Raw genomic sequence first — 18,280 nt, 5'->3', positions numbered from 1 at the left:
TACAAATAAGTTACTATCTGTACCAAGCAATGGCATCAAAATAATGAAATTAATTCTGATTTTCTCTATCAGAATGATCCTCATAGTTTATACTGTCTCTTAAAAACTAAGCTGTAACAAGGTCATTCCAAATCTAGCAGACGAGTCTTAATGACTGAAAACATCTTTGAACTCCACTTCTAGAGAGGAAATAAATTCTTGGCAAGTTAAAAAAAAAAAACAAAACAGAATGATCTATAGAGCTTTTACTTAGAACACACTGATTTCTTGACTTTTAACATGGACTTCCTGTGTAACAGTAAATAAACAATTATAAAAACATACATAGAAGCAGATTCTCAACTCCGGATCTCTGTCCTTGGGGTCCGACTAGGACACCCAGTGTTTCAGTGGCTGAGCATCTCAACATCATCAGGCAGGATCATGTCAAGGCCCTGCCAGGGACCTTCCAAAGGTCTCTCAACAGCAACTCTCTTCTCATTAAGATAATGTGCAACCACACTGTTGAGCAGTTTCCCCATCTGTTAATATAGTGACGAGGACACCACAGAGCTACTGTGAATAATACTGGACCTTGAACTTGAGGGTCGCTGGCTCTAGGGGCAGCTAGACGTAGAGAGGATTTACAGAGGAAGGAGATGTTGTTCGCATGTGGAGCTGAAAGCCACTGTAGTAGCAGGTATCTCAGACCTGCCCCACCAAAGTGTGTCCCTTCTCCACATACAGGATAGGCTGAACACATCAACCTCTTGAGTCTTTTCTCAACCTCTTACAGGCTCAGTTTACTACTCTACGTAATGGGAGTGACAAGACTTCCTGAACAAACACAAACATACTTTGTATACTGTCATATTATAAAATATAGAAGTATTGTTTCATCCTTTCCATTTTCCAGATCAACTGATGCTCCTAGTACCTAACCTCTTTTATTACTGTAGTGAAAATGATGATTAATCGTGATAGTAGCAAATACTGAATACTTATAAAGTGCTGTTTACTATGTGCTAGGCACTTCTCAGTGTGTGTAGACACATATATATTCAGCGAATCCCCTTAACCACTTTACTGTACTGCCAGATTTTTTTTAAACCATGATATAACACTTACTAGACCATCATCAAGAGACAGAGAGGCACAACTGGACTCCAGATAATCAGCCCCATAGCAAAGTGACGTGCTTGAGGTCTTGTGTAGATATTCCGAGTTTCTAGCTTACCCCTTTGCCAAATGAAGAATGTTGTCAGATTTCTAGAACATGACAGAGCAGCAAGCGAGATAAATATGTACCTGCCCCTCTGAATTGCTCCCCCAGGCATACACATCTCCAGTTGATGCCAAAGCAAGTGTGTGTTCAGCTCCAACGGCCACATCTTCGATGACCACTCCAGCCAGGACAGGGATTTGCTGTGGTCGATTGTGATTGCGAGCACGCCCTTCTGGCAAGCCTATCAAACGATCTGAAAAAATAGCAAGAGGACATTTATGGACGGCACACCACAGTCCTTTTACATTTCCTGATGAGTCATTTAATGTCTACAGTGGTATGGCAATGACATACATAACTCACTGGGGCAAAAGCTGCTTTGCCAGTAAGGTATACTGGATTCTGAGCGAATCAAGTTTAAGACTGTTTCTTTGCAAAATGCCACGATCTCCTTTTTCATAAAAATAAATAAAATTTAATTTAAAATTTGCAGCTTATTTCAAACCAAGAGGCACCTCTAGCATCCTCATACTTGAGAGGACTGGCACATAATTCACAGAGGCCCTAAAGTTCTTGCATTCTAAGAAAAGACATCATGCAACCTGTCCCGTCCTCAAATTTCCAGCCAACTTCTCCCCTTCTCTTTGCTGCCAAACTTCTACGAAGTGCAGGCCAGTCCCTGTTGCTTCACATGCTGTAGGCCTGTTTGGCTTGGCCACCTTCTGCAGCCTAACTTGCATTCTCACCACTGCACTGAAACTGTGCTCTCAAAAGCCATGAATAGCCCTAACTGCCTACACTGCAGCAGCCTCTTCTCCAGCTCTAGCCCATGGAGCTCCACTTAACCTTCTGATAATGTGGCCTCAGCTCCTTCTGCCCCTCAGAGACTCTGCACTGTCCTGGCTCCCCAACTACCTCTCTCTCCACTCCCTTCAAAGCCAGCTCTCCCATGTTCACCTGCCCTTTACTCACATTCCCTAGAGTTTTACCCTCCACTTTTTTCATGCCATATTCTCTCCCTGGGTTTCTTAGAGCTTATTAATATGGCTTTAACCACACCATTAGGAATTATGCAAACCTACATCTCCATAAACAATCTCCCTGGAGTTCCAGATCCAAATCCCCAGTAACTTGCTAGACTTCTGCATACATGTAGTCTAGAGTATATGGCCCCAGTTCAATATGACTAAAACTAAGCTCCTTATCTCTTTCACCAGAACCAACTTCCCTGGCCTCAGCAGCGTCCATGTTCTTCCAAGACTAGAAACTTCAATCACAGCTCACTTCTTCCCCCCTCTTCCTGACACATTCTTCGGTCACTACAACTTGCAAAGAAGTTCCATTTACAAAGCTGAATATATTGCCAGGGAATCCCACTGTGGATGCTTAGATTTTGAACTTACTCAAGATTTGAATCCCAAATGCCTGTGAATTCCTAAGACCTGGACCCCCAGTCCCTGCAAGGGCTGGGAAGTGAGGCAGGATCCAGAGGAGCTCTGGTGGTCAAGGCAGTGTTTGTGGTAGCATGGCAGAGGCAGCAGAGAGGAGGAAGGGAAGCGCTTTGCCAGGAACTCTTCTGGCAAGAATGAAGGCTCTGGCATGAGGGGCCATCAATGGAGAGGAGAGTTTGTCCTTACAACAAATATCATGAAAATGGAGCAGAAAAGTCGCTAGTGAATGAAGGTTGTGTGGCCAATCATCACCCAGAATGAAAAATGACTCAGTTTAAGCACTTTCTATACAGCTGGAAGGCAAATGTTTCTGTAATACATGTGTGCACAAAATAAGCAATATAATTAATGCCTGGAAAATGCCCTACCTTGACCAAAGGTATACACATGACCATCTTTGGTCAATGCAACAGAAAACTGAGTTCCACACGCAACCTTTTTTATTCCAATTCCACAAAGGACATCAACTTTCTGCAAAATAAAAGCGTAAGGCACATAATTTAAAAAGGAAAATAAAAACACTCGAATTTGCCTACTGGCATGTATAAACTCAAGGATTATCTTCCAATAAAAATACTAATAGTCACTTACTTGTTTTCAGCTATATCCACACTCCTACATGTTATTTTCTCATACTGCTCTGCAAACTACCTGAATTTGGGCGAATATTGTAGGGGGTAGGGGACGTTTAACTAAAATCCCCAGGACCCCATGTGAAGTGGAAACATTCCTCTGGGCAACGGAAACCAAAGAGAGTCTATGGCTGTTTAAAGAACACCATAAGACCATGTAAAGCCGTGGTCTGCTCCCAGTTAGATCTTTTCTGCTTTCAGAGGTGACAATAACTGCTTTATATGTTCTCCAGAGAGGATTTCCTTCCTTTTTGTATCCCTAGCTGAATATTCACCAGTCTAGCTATCAAGATGTCACAGACTATATACGATAGTGAATCTGGAGTTGAATATAAATTGAATACTTGTAAATCATGCTGCTTCTTAAACGTGTTAGAAAAATCCACATAAAAAGGATTGCACAGGAGGTCTTCTGAAGAGCCAAGAAACCTTCTATAATGTGAATAAAGCCTCTAAATCATCTGTTTATGGACTTGGATTTCCTATTACTTTTTAAATGCACATATATAATTCAGTGGTAATAATAAGCTGAAATGGCAGTCACAAGCAGAGAGTTACAAAACATTGTTCATGGTTCCCTCCATAAGACACCCTGGAGATACGTTTATACTTATTTCTTCTCTACATGGGAGGTAGTCCTACACTACTCAGCCCATGACAAAGACAGATGCTTGTCCTTGCAGCATTTTTATATCCAGTTTAGTAATTAATGCTTATTAATTACTTATTTTAATTAATTTATTTTAAATTACTTATTTAAAATAAGATCTGGAATGCTGGAAATTTAAGAATAAGCAAAAGAAGCTTCTAAATTTCATTATGAATTACCAAAAATGTTAAAGGTAAATTACTTCCAGCTAAAAAGAGGTACTGACAGAAGAAAACCATGTTGTCTGAATCTCTAGATTAAAGCCAATACTGACCTGAGGTGAAGATTTTGCAGTGGAATTTCCTAAGCCGAGTTTTCCATAGTCCCCATCTCCAAAAGCCCACACCATGGAGCCATCTGCTGACACTGCCAAAGTATGGTTTAAGCCACAAGCCACCTGGAGAAATAAAAGGGTGGTAAGGCAAATCACAATACCTAAAACACCCATTTCTGGGACACTCTGTCTTGACTTCAGTGAAAAACCTGGCTGTGTTTCCAAAAATTTTTTATTGGTTTCAGGGCCTTACATATGTTAACCAAAATGTGTCATGAAGAAAAAAATTCCTAATGTCCACAAACAAAAAACAACCTTTTTCAAAGTAAAATCCTTCAAATATCTGTGGCTAACTCTGAATCAGAGTGCACAAAAGATAGGAAAAAGTACATAGGATTAAAAAATACTCATTCACACCAGAGACAGTCTAAGGAATGATAAAAGATAAAAATAGTAAAAGATAAAAATATTTTATCTCATCTTCTTGTTAAGAGAGAGTCTCAAAATGTACAGGTCAGGAACAATTATTACTTAAGAGCAGCAGCTACCAATGATGCTGCAGTTCAGCCATCTACTTCCAGGATACTGAAGAGGAGTTACTATATTGCTTAAAGCTTTCATATCAAGTGGTATTATGAAGAGGATTTAAAAATATTCACATCCCGAATTAAGACTTCCATTTATTTATCAATTAGGCCAAACAAAATGTATATCAGGTTAAGTACGAGTGGTGATTCTAGTTTTCCTGAAAGGACAATGTCTAAGTGCACATAGCGGAAACAAGAAACTGTGATCATATAGAACGTATTATTGATTTATTCCATGCCTGTCCAATCTGATACCCCTCCAGTGCAGTTACTCTCTCTGGAAGTTTTTTGTTCGAAGTGTTTCCAAGACCCAGACGACCGTAGTCACCATTCCCAAAGGTAAACAGTTTGCCATCTGATGTTACCACTGCTGAATGTTTGAAGCCACAAGACATCTACGAATAGAACAAACAAGAACAAAAATTTTAACAAGAGGGCATACTAAGAAAGAAATCAGTCCTTTTTGGTTATTAATACAGTAATAATCTTTAAGTAAACTTCACTGAAAACTCAGGATCTTCAAGACCAGTATGTCCTATCCACCCAAGTGGCCCTCCTGCTCCCCCAAGTCTGATCCACCTCAAAATCCTCAGGAAGACCAAGCTAAACAGCATACCTTGGAAGTGTTGCTACTCTTCAGCTACGCAGGGATGACCTAGACTATATGAGTTAATGAATAGGGAAATTCTTTGTAAACTTTAAGGTGCTATGTAACTTTACAATATTATTTTAGATCATAAACTGATTTTCCAGAAAATGTATATGAACTCAACCTTTGTAACGATAATGATAGGTTGAAAGCAAAGCTTTCCATTTAACACTATATCAAGAACTGTGGGGCAGGAGTTAAACCCCACTTCTTCCAAGGACCTGAAGCACCCTGGCCTGGGTCAACCAGCTGGCTCAGGAAAAAGGAGTCCATTCTAACACCAAAGCCCATTCAAACTCCTGAGACACTCAAGAATGACTCTGAACCACCAAAAACACTGGATCTTTTATGATGGGGTAATAAATTTTTACTACTGTTTTTCATTACCTAAACTTGAGAACTCAACACCTAGTATGTTTACATTCAAAGATAAACTTATCCAGGCGCAACTATGTCCCGCATGCCACAACTAAGACCCGGCACAGCCAAATAAATAAATAAATAAACATTTAAAAAAAAAAAAAAAAAAAGATAAACTTATCCATATTCTGTCCGACCTGCACCACTTCTTCTCCCTGTAAGGCTTCAATCTGCCTGGGCCGCCGCTGCCTGTCGCTGTTCCCATGGCCGAGTTTGCCATAATCACCATCTCCCCAGCTAAAGACCTCACCACTTTCAGTCAGGGCCATTGAGTGTCCATCAGAACCACAGGAAGTCACCAGCTGGGTCACCACAAAGCCTGGAACAGAGCAGAAACCCAACAAGAGTCGCTGAATGTTAAAAGTCCCCTCTTTACTTGAAGCTGCTACAGAGTAATCTCACAGAATCAAAAAATACCACAACAGTACTTCAGAAATATAAACAATGTCTTTAATTTTAAATCAGATTTGCAGCCATAACCTAGAAAACTGGGAGCAGTCACATAAAATGATGATGACAAGGAAGAGGAGAAGGGTGATAGGAGCAGTTATAGTCACTAAAGATTATGTTCTAGCCACTCCTATAAATGCTTTACATGGATCGCTCATTTTCTATTTTCACACAGATCCTATGAGGCAGATATTATCATCACCACTTTTACAACTGGGGAAACTGAGTCACAAAGAGGTTTAGTAGCTTGTGCCAAGTACCCGAGGCAGGATCTAATAGAACCGAACAGGAACCAAGCCCTCCCATCCCCAGTGTTGTGCACTTCACACACACATCTGAAGGAAGAGAACTTAGAGCTACTCAAGAATTTGTTCTGAACTCATGTTACTTGTATGCTTTTACTTAAAAAGCTCAATTTGCTCTCTTTGTAGGCTTCAGAGTCATAAAAGTTAACTTTAGGAACAAGCCAGGGGTCCGTGCAGTGGTTTTTCCAGAGGTTTTCTTTCTCCAAGTCACAGAGCACTCTGATGGGGATGCCCTTTAAAGTCTTTAGTACATACACACATTTCCGTATAAATTGATTTTTAATGTTAATGAAGCACATGCATGATTACTACTGCTATTAATACTTGCCTAATTACAGTTTTGCAATTTTAAAGAATTTGTTTACAATCTTCAGTGTGTATTAACACAGCAATTCTAGCATGGCTATGATAAGTAACTTGCAAAATAATACAGCTCAAAATATGGAAAATTAAGGTTGTACATGCCTAAACGAGAATCTAAATATAAGTGAAAACCCTACATGACTTTATCTAGCAAAGGTTTGAGATGAGTTCTAACATAATAAGCAAACATTCCTACAGATAGGTCATAGTTTCCGATCAGCTTTTAAATGAGGATAATTTTACCTTGTAAGGCTGAAATAACGGTCAGCACATGAAGGTCATCTGAATTTCCTTGTCCTAATCTGCCATAACTTCCTTCCCCACAAGCCAACACTGTGCCATTGGCCTGTATGACAAAGGTACAATTCTGACCACATATAACCTAGTATAAAAACACATAATTAAATATATTATCTTTTATTATATAGCTTTATCAGGCAAACATTTAAAATGATTCCATGTATACTTAGGATACCTTTATCGGTTCTTTTATCCTTTCATTAAAGAGGAAGGGTTGACATAACAATAAGCCCTTGACATAACAATGGGGTTCCTATAAGCCCTTGATTATTATAAAACCTCTTACTTAACCAAGAGATGTATGAGGCTCATCTGATGATTTAAGATACTTTAGAAACATGTTATCTACAGGGCTTTCAGCCAACTGTGCAGAGTTTAAATAATAACATTAACAACAAAATAGATAAAAGAAGTAAAAGGAGAGGCTGATGGGAAAATAGTAAAGACTGGCTGGAGGCCACAAGAAGCAGAAATTGCAGGGGATATACACATGAAAGAACAGTGTATCCTGGGGCTTACCGAGGTAGAGAAGAATGGAAGAGAAAGCAGTGGCCTCAAGAAGGGTTTAGAAATATAGTACCATGATTATTAGACGAGGGGAGGAGTGTCAATGACATCTGGTTAAAGATCCCAGTAAGTTTATGGCCCCCAAAGAGAGAATTAATAATTACCAATATCTTAACTTCTATAAATATATGCTGGGCAGGCATAATGCATCATGATGTTAATTCATGATACGTGAAAACAAGAAAAATTTAGAAACGTATTAACAAAACCTAAGTCTGATAAAAACTCTAAAAAACTTTTATTTAGAAGCTATATACAAGCTATACATCATGACTTTCTTTGGTGATTCCTCACAATAGACTATGCAATGGACAAACTTTATCCTACAGTGAGTTACTGACAGCAAGGGAATCACAACTGTCAGTTCCCAAGTTTCTTCTACATTTCTTTACCCTGTTAATTACCTGTTGGGCCTGTGAGAATGAGGGAGCTGCTGCAGGTACCATTACATTTCTTCCAGCTTCTGCAAGCTGTCCATGCCTGCCAGCACCCCACAGGTAGACATCACATTTACCTCCCAGGTGCCAGTCCTAGAAAACCACAATCAAGTCAAAATTTGATTCATTAATTCATTCAAACAAGCATGTACTGGGTACTAAGTGTGTACCAGCCTCTATGGGGGACACTAGGACACGAACACACAAGCATTTGGAACCAGAAGATTTACTAAGAACCACCATACAGTTATCTTTATCTTTACTGACCTCAGGTCTGGAAGTTGCCCAAGACATAATTTGTTCATCCATGCCATTAATCCATTTACTGTTATCCTGAAAGACAGCAAACACCAGGATCAATTTTGCTTAATCAATATTTATGTTTTTTTGGGTTTTTTTTAGGAGGCCTTAAAAATGATCACTTATTTTTAAATAGGAAAGGAGAAGCCCAAGATCACATGGTCAGTTACAAGCAGCGTGAAGACCAGAATGCAGCCCTCCCTTCTCCCAGGCCATGTTTTGAGAAAATCATTTGCGAATGATTTATCTGATCTAAACTAACAACTGAGTCTTAAAGAATTTGGTAATATTATGTGAATTTAAGAGCAGTTTCACAATCATGCCAAACTTGATTTTTAATATTTCCCTTTACTATAAACACTTGCATTATTAACTATCACGAACACATTGGAGATTCAAAGCGAACCATTTCTGAACATCCATAGGTACAAGGTCATCTGCAGGAGCCACCACCCCCGTGAACTCGTTGTATGGCTGTGGGCAGGTCATCTTTCTAGGTTGCAGCTTCCTCGTCTACAAATGACATATTTGAGGCAAATGGGCTCAGAAGGATACTTCCTAATTAAAATATTCTATATTTAGATAATTTCCTTCAATTCATATGTCTCTTTTATACTGTATCTTTATTTATATATTCAAATGTTTGTTTATATAAATCTTAACTAGGTAAAGGGGTTGTTAGATCAAGTGCTGGCCTGCACTATTCTACCCCGGCATTTTATCTCCATCACAGTTTCTGTATCTAGACGCTTTCAAATACAATCAGAAAGAAATGACAACTAAAATGTTCTCTTAAACATTATTGAAGTGCCAAATAATTTAGAATCTATAATTGGAGTAAATCTAAAAAGATGACCAGGAAAAGATGCTAAAAAATATTTATAAGTACATATATACTGGGGGACCTTCAAGATGGCAGAGGAGTAAGATGTGGAGATCACCTTCCTCCCCACAAATACATCAAAAATACATCTACATGTGGAACAACTCCTACAGAACACCTACTGAATGCTGGCAGAAGACCTCAGACTTCCCAAAAGGCAAGAAACTCCCCACGTACCTGGGTAGGGTAAAAGAAAAAATAGAGACAGAAGAATAGGGATGAGACCTGCAGCTTGGGGAGGGAGCTGTGAAGGAGGAAAAGTTTCCACACACTAGGAAGCCCCTTCACTAGCAGAGACGGGGCGGGGTGGGGGGGTGGGTGAGGGGGAAACTTCGGAGTCACGGAGGACAGCGCAGCAACAGGGGTGCAGAGGTCAAAGCGGAGAGATTCCCCCACAGAGGATCGGTGCTGACCAGCACTCACCAGCCCGAGAGGCTTCTCTGCTCACCCGCTGCGACGGGCGGGAACTGGGAGCTGAGGCTCGGGCTTCGGAGGTCAGAACCCAGGGAGAGGACTGGGGTTGGCTGCGTGAACACAGCTTGAAGGGGGCTAGTGTGCCACAGCTACCCGGGAGGGAGTCCAGGAAAAAGTCTGGAGCTGCTGAAGAGGCAAGAGACCATTGTTTCGGGGTGTGCGAGGAGAGGGGATTCCTTCCCTGTTTGCCCACAGAAGCACCACCTAAACGAGCTCCAGAGATGGGTGCGAGCCGTGGCTATCAGCTCGGACCCCAGAGACAGGCATGAAATGCTAACGCTGCTGCTGCAGCCACCAAGAAACCTGTGTGCAAGCACAGGTCACACCTCCCATGCCGGGAACCTAGGCAGCCTGCCACTGCCAGGGTCCTGTGATCCAGGGACAACTTCCCTGGGAGAACACACGGCGTACCTCAGGCTGTTGCACTATCATGCTGGCCTCTGCTGCCGCAGGCTCGCCCCACATTCCAATTATAACTACTGTACCCCTCCCTCCCCCCAGCCTGCATGAGGAAGAGCGGGCTAATCAGCTGCTGCTTTAACCCCCTCCTGTCTGGGTGGGAACAGATGCCCTCAGGCAACCTACACGCAGAGGTGGGGCCAAAACCAAAACTGAACCCCAGAAGCTGTGCGAACAAAGAGGAGAAAGGGAAATTTCTCCCAGCAGCCTCAGGAGCAGCGGATTAAATCTCCACAATCAACCTGATATACCCTGCATCTGGGGAATACCTGAATAGACAACGAATCATCCCAAAATTTAGGTGGTGCACTTTGGGAGCAACTGTAGACTTGGGGTTTGCTGTCTGCGACTGATTGGATTCTGATTTTTATGTTTATCTTAGTACAGTTTTCAGTGCTTGTTATCATTGGTGGATTTGTTTATTGGTTTGGTTAGTAACTCTTCTTTTTTTAATTATTTTTATTTTAATAATTTAAAAAAATTAGTATTACTATTATTTTTTCTTTTTCTCCCTTTGCTTTTGAGCTGTGTGGCTGACAGGGTCTTGGTGCTCCGGCCTGGTGTCAGGCCTGAGTCTCTCTGGTGGGAAAGCTGAGTTCAGGACACTGGACCACCAGAGACCTCCCGGCCCTGTGTAATATCAATCAGCGAGAGCTCTCCCAGAGATCTCCAGCTCAACGCTAAGACCCAGCTCCACCTAACAGCCAGGAAGTTCCAGTGCTGGACTCCCCATGCCAAACAACTAGCAAGACAGGAACACAAGCCCACCCATTAGCAGAGACACTGCCTAAAATCATACTGAGTTCACAGACACACCAAAACACACCACTGGATGTGGCCCTGCCCAACAGAAAGACAAGATCCAGCCCCACCCAGCAGAACACAGGCACCAGGTCCATCCACCAGGAAGCCTACACAAGACACTGAACCAACCTCACCCACTGGGGACAGACACCAAAAACAACGGGAAATACGACCCTGCAGCCTGCAAAAAGGAGACCCCAAACACAGTAAGTTACACAAAAAGAGAAGACAGAGAAATATGCAGCAGATGAAGGAGCAAGGTAAAAGCCCACCAGACCTAACAAATGAGGAGGAAATAGGCAGTCTACCTGAAAAAGAATTCAGAGTAATGACAGTAAAGATGATCCCAAATCTTGGAAATAGAATGGAGAAAATACAAGAAACATTTAACAAGGAAGCCTAGAAGAACTAAAGAGCAAACGATGATGAACAACACAATAAATGAAATTAAAAATTCTATAGAAGGAATCAATAGCAGAATAACTGAGGCAGAAGAATGGATAAGTGACCTGGAAGATAAAAGAGTGGAAATAACTACCGCAGAGCAGAATAAAGAAAAAAGAATGAAAAGAATTGAGGACAGCCTCAGAGACCTCTGGGACAACATTAAACACACCAACATTTGAATTACAGGGGTCCCAAAAGAAGAAGAGAGAAAGAAAGGGTCTGAGAAAATATTTGAACAGATTATAGTTGAAAATTTCCCCAACATGAGAAAGGAAATAGTCAATCAAATCCAGGAAGTGCAGTGAGTCCCATACAGGATAAATCCAAGGAGAAACATGCCAAGACACAAATTAATCAAACCAACAAAAATGAAATTCAAAGAAAAAATAGTAAAAGCCGCAAGGGAAACCCAACAATTAACATACAAGGGAATCCCCATAAGGTTAACAGCTGATCTTTCAGCAGAAACTCTGCAAGCCAGAAAGGAGTGTCAAGACATATTTATAGTGATGAAAGGAAAAAACCTACAACCAAGATTCCTCTACCCAGCAAGGAGCTCATTCAGAATCAACAGAAAAATTAAAACCGTTACAGACAAGCAAAGGCTAAGAGAATTCAGCACCACCAAACCAGCTCTACAGCAAATGCTAAAGGAATGTCACTAGGCAGGAAACACAAGAGAAGGAGAAGACTTACAATAACAAACCCAAAACAATTAAGAAAATGGTAATAGAAACATACATATCGATAACTACCTTAAATGTAAATGGATTAAATGTTCCAAACAAAAGACATAGACTGACTGAATGGATACAAAACAAGATCCATATATATGCTGTCTACAAGAGACCCACTTCAGACCTAGGGACACATACAGACTGAAAGGGAGGGGATGGAAAAAGATATTCCATGCAAATGGAAATCAAATGAAAGCTGGAGTAGCAATTCTCATATCAGACAAAATAGACTTCAAAATAAAAACTAGTACAAGAGACAAAGAAGGACACTACATAAGGATCAAAGGATCAATCCAAGAAGAAGGTATAACAATTGTAAATATTTATGCACCCAATATAGTAGCAGCTCAATACACAAGGCAAATGATAACAGCGATAAAAGGGGAAATCGAGTGTAACACAATAATAGTAGGGGACTTTAACATCCCATTTCCCCAACGGACATATCACCCAAAATGAATATAAATAAGGAAACACAAGCTTTAAATGACACATTAAACAAAATGGACTTAATTGATACTTATAGGGCATTCCATCCAAAAACAACAGAATACTGTTCTTCTAAAGTGCTCATGGAACATTCTCCAGGGTAGATCATATCTTGGGTCACAAATCAAGCCTTGGTAAATTGAAGGAAAAATGAAATCATATCAAATGTCTTTTCCAACCACAACACTACAAGACTAGATATCAATTACAGGAAAAAAACTGTAAAAAAATACAAACACATGGAGGCTAAACAATATGCTGCTAAATAACCAAGAGATAACTGAAGCAATCAAAGAGGAAATCAAAAAATACCTAGAAACAAATGACAATGAAAACACGATGGCCCAACACCTATGGGATGCAGAAAAGCAGTTCTAAGAGGAAATTTATAGCACTACAATCCTACCTCAAGAAACAAGAAAAATCTCAAACAACCTAACCTACGTACAGCTGATTCACTTTGTTATGAAGCAGAAACTAACACACCATTGTAAAGCAATTATACTCCAATAAAGATGTTAAAAACAAAAAAACAAAAAAACCCTAACCTTACACCTAAAGCAATTAGAGGAAGAAGGACAAAAAACCCGCCAAAGTTAGCAGAAGGAAAGAAATCATAAAGATCAGATCAGAAATAAATGAAAAAGATATGAAGGAAACGAGAGCAAAGATCAATAAAACTAAAAGCTGGTTCTTTGAGAAGATAAGCAAAATTGACAAAACATTAGCCAGACTCATCAAGAAAAAAGGGAGAAGACTCAAATTAATAGAATTAGAAATGAAAAAGGAGAAGTAACAACTTCTGCAAAAATACAAAGGACCACGAGAGATTACTAAAAAGCAACTATATGCCAATAAAATGGACAACCTGGAAGAAACTGACAAATTCCTGGAAAAGCACAACCTTCCAAGAGGGAACCAGGAAGAAACAGAAAAAATAAACAGACCAATCACAAGCACTGAAATTGAAACTGTGATTAAAAATCTTCCAACAAACAAAAGTCCAGGACCAGATGGCTTCACAGGGGAATTCTACCCAACACTTAGAGAAGAGCTAACACCTATCCTTCTCAAACTCTTCCAAAATACAGCAGAGGGAGGAACACTCCCAAACTCATTCTACAAGGTCACCATCACCCTGATATCAAAAAAAAGTCAAAGATGCCACACAAAAAAAGAAAACTACAGGCCAATATCACTGATGAACATACGTGCAAAAATCCTCAACAAACTACTAGTAAACAGACTCTAACAGCACATTAAAAGGATCATACACCATGATCAAGTGGGGTGTATCCAGGAATGCACGGATTCTTCAATATATGCAAATCAATCAATGTGATACACCATATTAACAAACTGAAGGATAAAAACCATATGATAATCTCAACAGATGCTGAAAAAGCTTTCGACAAAATTCAACACCCATTTATGATAAAAACTCTCCAGAAAGTAGGCACAGAGTGAACCTACCTCAACATAATAAAGGCCATATATGACAAACGCACAGCCAACATTGTTCTCAATGGTGAAAAACTGAAACCTTTCCTCTAAGACCAGGAACAAGACAAGGTTGCCCACTCTCACCACTATTATTCAACATAGTTTTGGAAGTTTTAGCCACAGCACTCAGAGAAGAAAAAGAAATAAAAGGAATTCAAATTGGAAAAGAAGTAAAACTGTCACTGTTTGAAGATGACATGATACTATACACAGAGGATCCTAAAGATGCGAGCAGAAAACTACTAGAGCTAATCAATGAATTTGGTAAGGTAGCAGGATACAGAAGTAATGCAAAGAAATCTCTTGCATTCCTATACACTAATGATGAAAAATCTGAAAGAGAAATTAAGAAAACACTCCCATTTTACCACTGCAACAAAAAGAAAAAAATACCTAGGAATAAACCTACCTAAGGAGAAAAAAAGACCTGTATGCAGAAAACTATAAGACACTGATGAAAGAAATTAAAGATGATACAAACAGATGGAGAGATATACCATGTTCTTGGATTGGAAGAATCAACACTGTGAAAATGACTCTACTACCCAAAGCAATCTACAGATTCACTGCAATCCCTATCAAACTACCAAGGGCATTTTTCACAGAACTAGAACAAAAAATTTCACAATTTGTATGGAAACACAAAAGACCCCAAATAGCCATAGCAATCTTGAGAAAGAAAAAGGGAGCTAAAGGAATCAGGCTCCCTGACTTCAGACTATACTACAAAGCTACAGTAATCAAGACAGTATGGTACTGGCACAAAAACAGAAATATAGATCAATGGAACAGGACAGAAAGCCCAGAGACAAACCCAGGCACATATGGTCACCTTGTCTTTGATAAAGGAGGCATGAATATACAACAGAGAAAAGACAGCCTCTTCAATAACTGGTGCTGGGAAAACTGGACAGCTACATGAAAAAGAATGAAATTAGAACACTCCCTAACACCATACACAAAAATAAACCCAAAATGGATTAAAGACCTAAATGTAAGGCCAGACACTATAAAACTCTTAAGAGGAAAACACAGGCAGAACACTCCATGACATAAATCACAGCAAGATCCTTTTTGGCCCACCTCCTAGAGAAATGGAAATAAAAACAAAAATAAACAAATGGGACCTAATGAAACTTAAAAGCTTTTGCACAGCCAAGGAAACCATAAACAAGACCAAAAGACAACCTCAGAATGGGAGAAAATATTTGCAAATGAAGCAACTGACAAAGGATTAATCTCCAAAATACACAAGCAGCTCATGCAACTCAATATCAAAAAAATCAATCAACCCAATCCAAAAATGGGCAGAAGACCTAAATAGACATTTCTCCAAAGAAGATATACAGATTGCCAACAAACACATGAAAGGATGCTCAACATCACTAATCATTAGAGAAATGCAAATCAAAACTACAATGAGGTACCACCTCACACCAGTCAGAATGGTAATCATCAAAAAATCTAGAAACAATAAATGCTGGAGAGGGTGTGGAGAAAAGGGAACACTCTTGTACTGTTGATGGGAATGTAAATTGATACAGCCACTGTGGAGAACAGTATGGAGGTTCCTTAAAAACTAAAAATAGAACTACCATATGACCCAGCAATCCCACTACTGCACATATACCCTGAGAAAACCATAATCCAAAAGGAGTCATGTACCACAATGTTCTTTGCAGCTCTATTTACAACAGCCGGGACATGGAAGCAACCTAAGTGTCCATCGACAGATGAATGGATAAAGAAGATGTGGCACATATATACAATGGAATATTACTCAGTCATATAAAGAAACGAAACTGAGTTATTTGTAGTGAGGTGGATAGACCTAGAGTCTGTCATACAGAGTGAAATAAGTCAGAAAGAGAAAAACAAATACCGTATGCTAACACATATATATGGAATCTAAAAAAAAAAAAGTTCTGACAAACCTAGGGGCAGGATAGAACAAAGATGCAGACGTAGAGAATGGACTTCAGGACATGGGGAGGGGGAAGGGTAAGCTGGGACGAAGTAAGAGAGTAGCACTGAGATATATACACTACCGAATGTAAAATAGATAGCTAGTGGGAAGCAGGTGCATTGCACAGGGAAATCAGCTCGGTGCTTTGTGACCACCTAGGGGGATGGGATAATGAGGGTGAGAGGGATATGCAAGAGGGAGTTGATATGGGGATATATGTATACATACAGCTGATTTACTTTGTTATACAGCAGAAACTAACACAGCATTGTAAAGCAATTATACTCCAATAAAGATGTTTAAAAAATAAAATAAAACAAAATGAAGGTACCTTTTACAATGTTATTGTAAATAGAAGAAATACAGATAAGCTCTAACAGGGGAAAAATAATAAAATATATATATATACACATATATATATACATATATATGCACACACACTAACAAGGTACCTATGGACAAGAAAATGAGAAAATGTGACTATGTCATTGAAAACCAGCACATTTATAAGAGCTCCACAATTCTCATAATCAATCCCTGTCACCAAAGAAGACTTCCATCAGATTGAAAGTGAGTATCTGAATGCAAAATATTTTAAGTTTATATAAGGGTGTGCTTCTTGCTCTATTCAAGCTAGCAAATACTTATTGAGGGTCTGCTACTTACTAAACATCCATAATACAATCTCAGTTACATATAACAGTAGCTCATACTACACTTACCATTAGGAGTACAAGTTCATCCTCTGGAACAGGCTCCAGATCGGGAACAGTAAAAGATTCTGGAAACTGTGCTCCATTGGTCAGGGCTTCAGCAGCTTTTATGGTGGTTGAGAAACATTCTAACCAGGCCCACTCATTTGGATTCCACGATGCAGGGTCAGGGAGGCAGTTCTGGTGGTGTGGTGGCACTGGAGGATTACACAGCAGCTGATCCAGATGAAGTCCCACAGCAAGGGAAGCCAGACATTGCATATAGGGGCTGTGAACAAGCTGGTCACCACAAACCACATGAGGCTAAGAGAAAATGCAAGGATATTATGCTGAAGAGCCTCTGCCAAATAATATAAATTAGCCTCCTGCATTCTAAAAGCCTGTAGTCATATTTTAACTTTACTGTTTTTTTTAAGCTTTTTACTTTGAAATAATTTTAGATACACAGAGAGTTGCAGAGATAGTACAGAGAATTCCTAGAAACCCTTCACCCAACCTTCTGTAATGTTCACATCTTATATAACCATGGTGCGATAATCAAAGCTAAGAAAGCAACACTGGTTACAATAATAATGAAACCACAGAACTTTATAGGGTTTCCCACTAATGCTCCTTTTCTTTTATTTTCTTTTTAAAAAATATTTATTTATTTATTGGCTGTGTTGGGACTTAGTTGCAGTGCGTGGGCTCTAGAGGGCCCAGCTTAGGTGCCCCTCAGCATGTGGGATCTTAGTTCCCCAAACAGGGATCGAACCCCCGTCCCCTGCACTGGAAGGCGAATTCTTAACCACTGGACCACCAGGGAAGTCCCTAATGCTCCTCTTCTGCTCCAAGATTCAACCCAGGACACCACACTGGCATTTAGCATATTTTCATTCAGTTTTTCTTGAATTAAAAAAAAAAAGGCAGATAACTGAACCCATGGAGACCTGCTCCCTCTCACATTTTCCTCCTTTACCAAAAGAACCCTGGTAGCCATCAAGACAACCTTCTTCCCTGGCCCTCCCTAGATGTACTAGAGCAACTCTGTGAGAGACTGAGCGATTCAGAAAGAAAACCTGGGCAAACCCAGTGAAATTAACGGGTGTGGTTAACAGCTGATAAGATTAATGTAGCATGGCAAAAAAAAAAAAAAAGGAAAAATGAAAAACCCCAGATTGAGCTCTGCCTAGGAGCAGCATACTGTTGACTACTGAGGGCTGGAAGACAGCTATACA

At 39.9% G+C, this 18,280-nt stretch overlaps 1 protein-coding gene across 1 annotated transcript in view; it reads right to left on the bottom strand.

Annotated features, from left to right (window-relative positions):
* HERC1 (HECT and RLD domain containing E3 ubiquitin protein ligase family member 1) overlaps nt 1–18,280 on the bottom strand; it is a 216,611-nt gene that overhangs the window by 13,726 nt on the left and 184,605 nt on the right. Inside the window, 9 exon segments of the mRNA XM_032621703.1 lie at nt 1,288–1,457; nt 3,024–3,126; nt 4,211–4,333; nt 5,037–5,192; nt 6,004–6,185; nt 7,228–7,366; nt 8,256–8,381; nt 8,556–8,621; nt 17,073–17,366. Coding sequence (XP_032477594.1) covers nt 1,288–1,457; nt 3,024–3,126; nt 4,211–4,333; nt 5,037–5,192; nt 6,004–6,185; nt 7,228–7,366; nt 8,256–8,381; nt 8,556–8,621; nt 17,073–17,366 — 1,359 coding nt within the window.

This window comes from Phocoena sinus, chromosome 2, assembly GCF_008692025.1.
Source record: "Phocoena sinus isolate mPhoSin1 chromosome 2, mPhoSin1.pri, whole genome shotgun sequence".
Classification (NCBI taxonomy): Eukaryota; Metazoa; Chordata; class Mammalia; order Artiodactyla; family Phocoenidae; genus Phocoena; species Phocoena sinus.
This window is presented reverse-complemented; position numbering and strand designations above follow the sequence as displayed.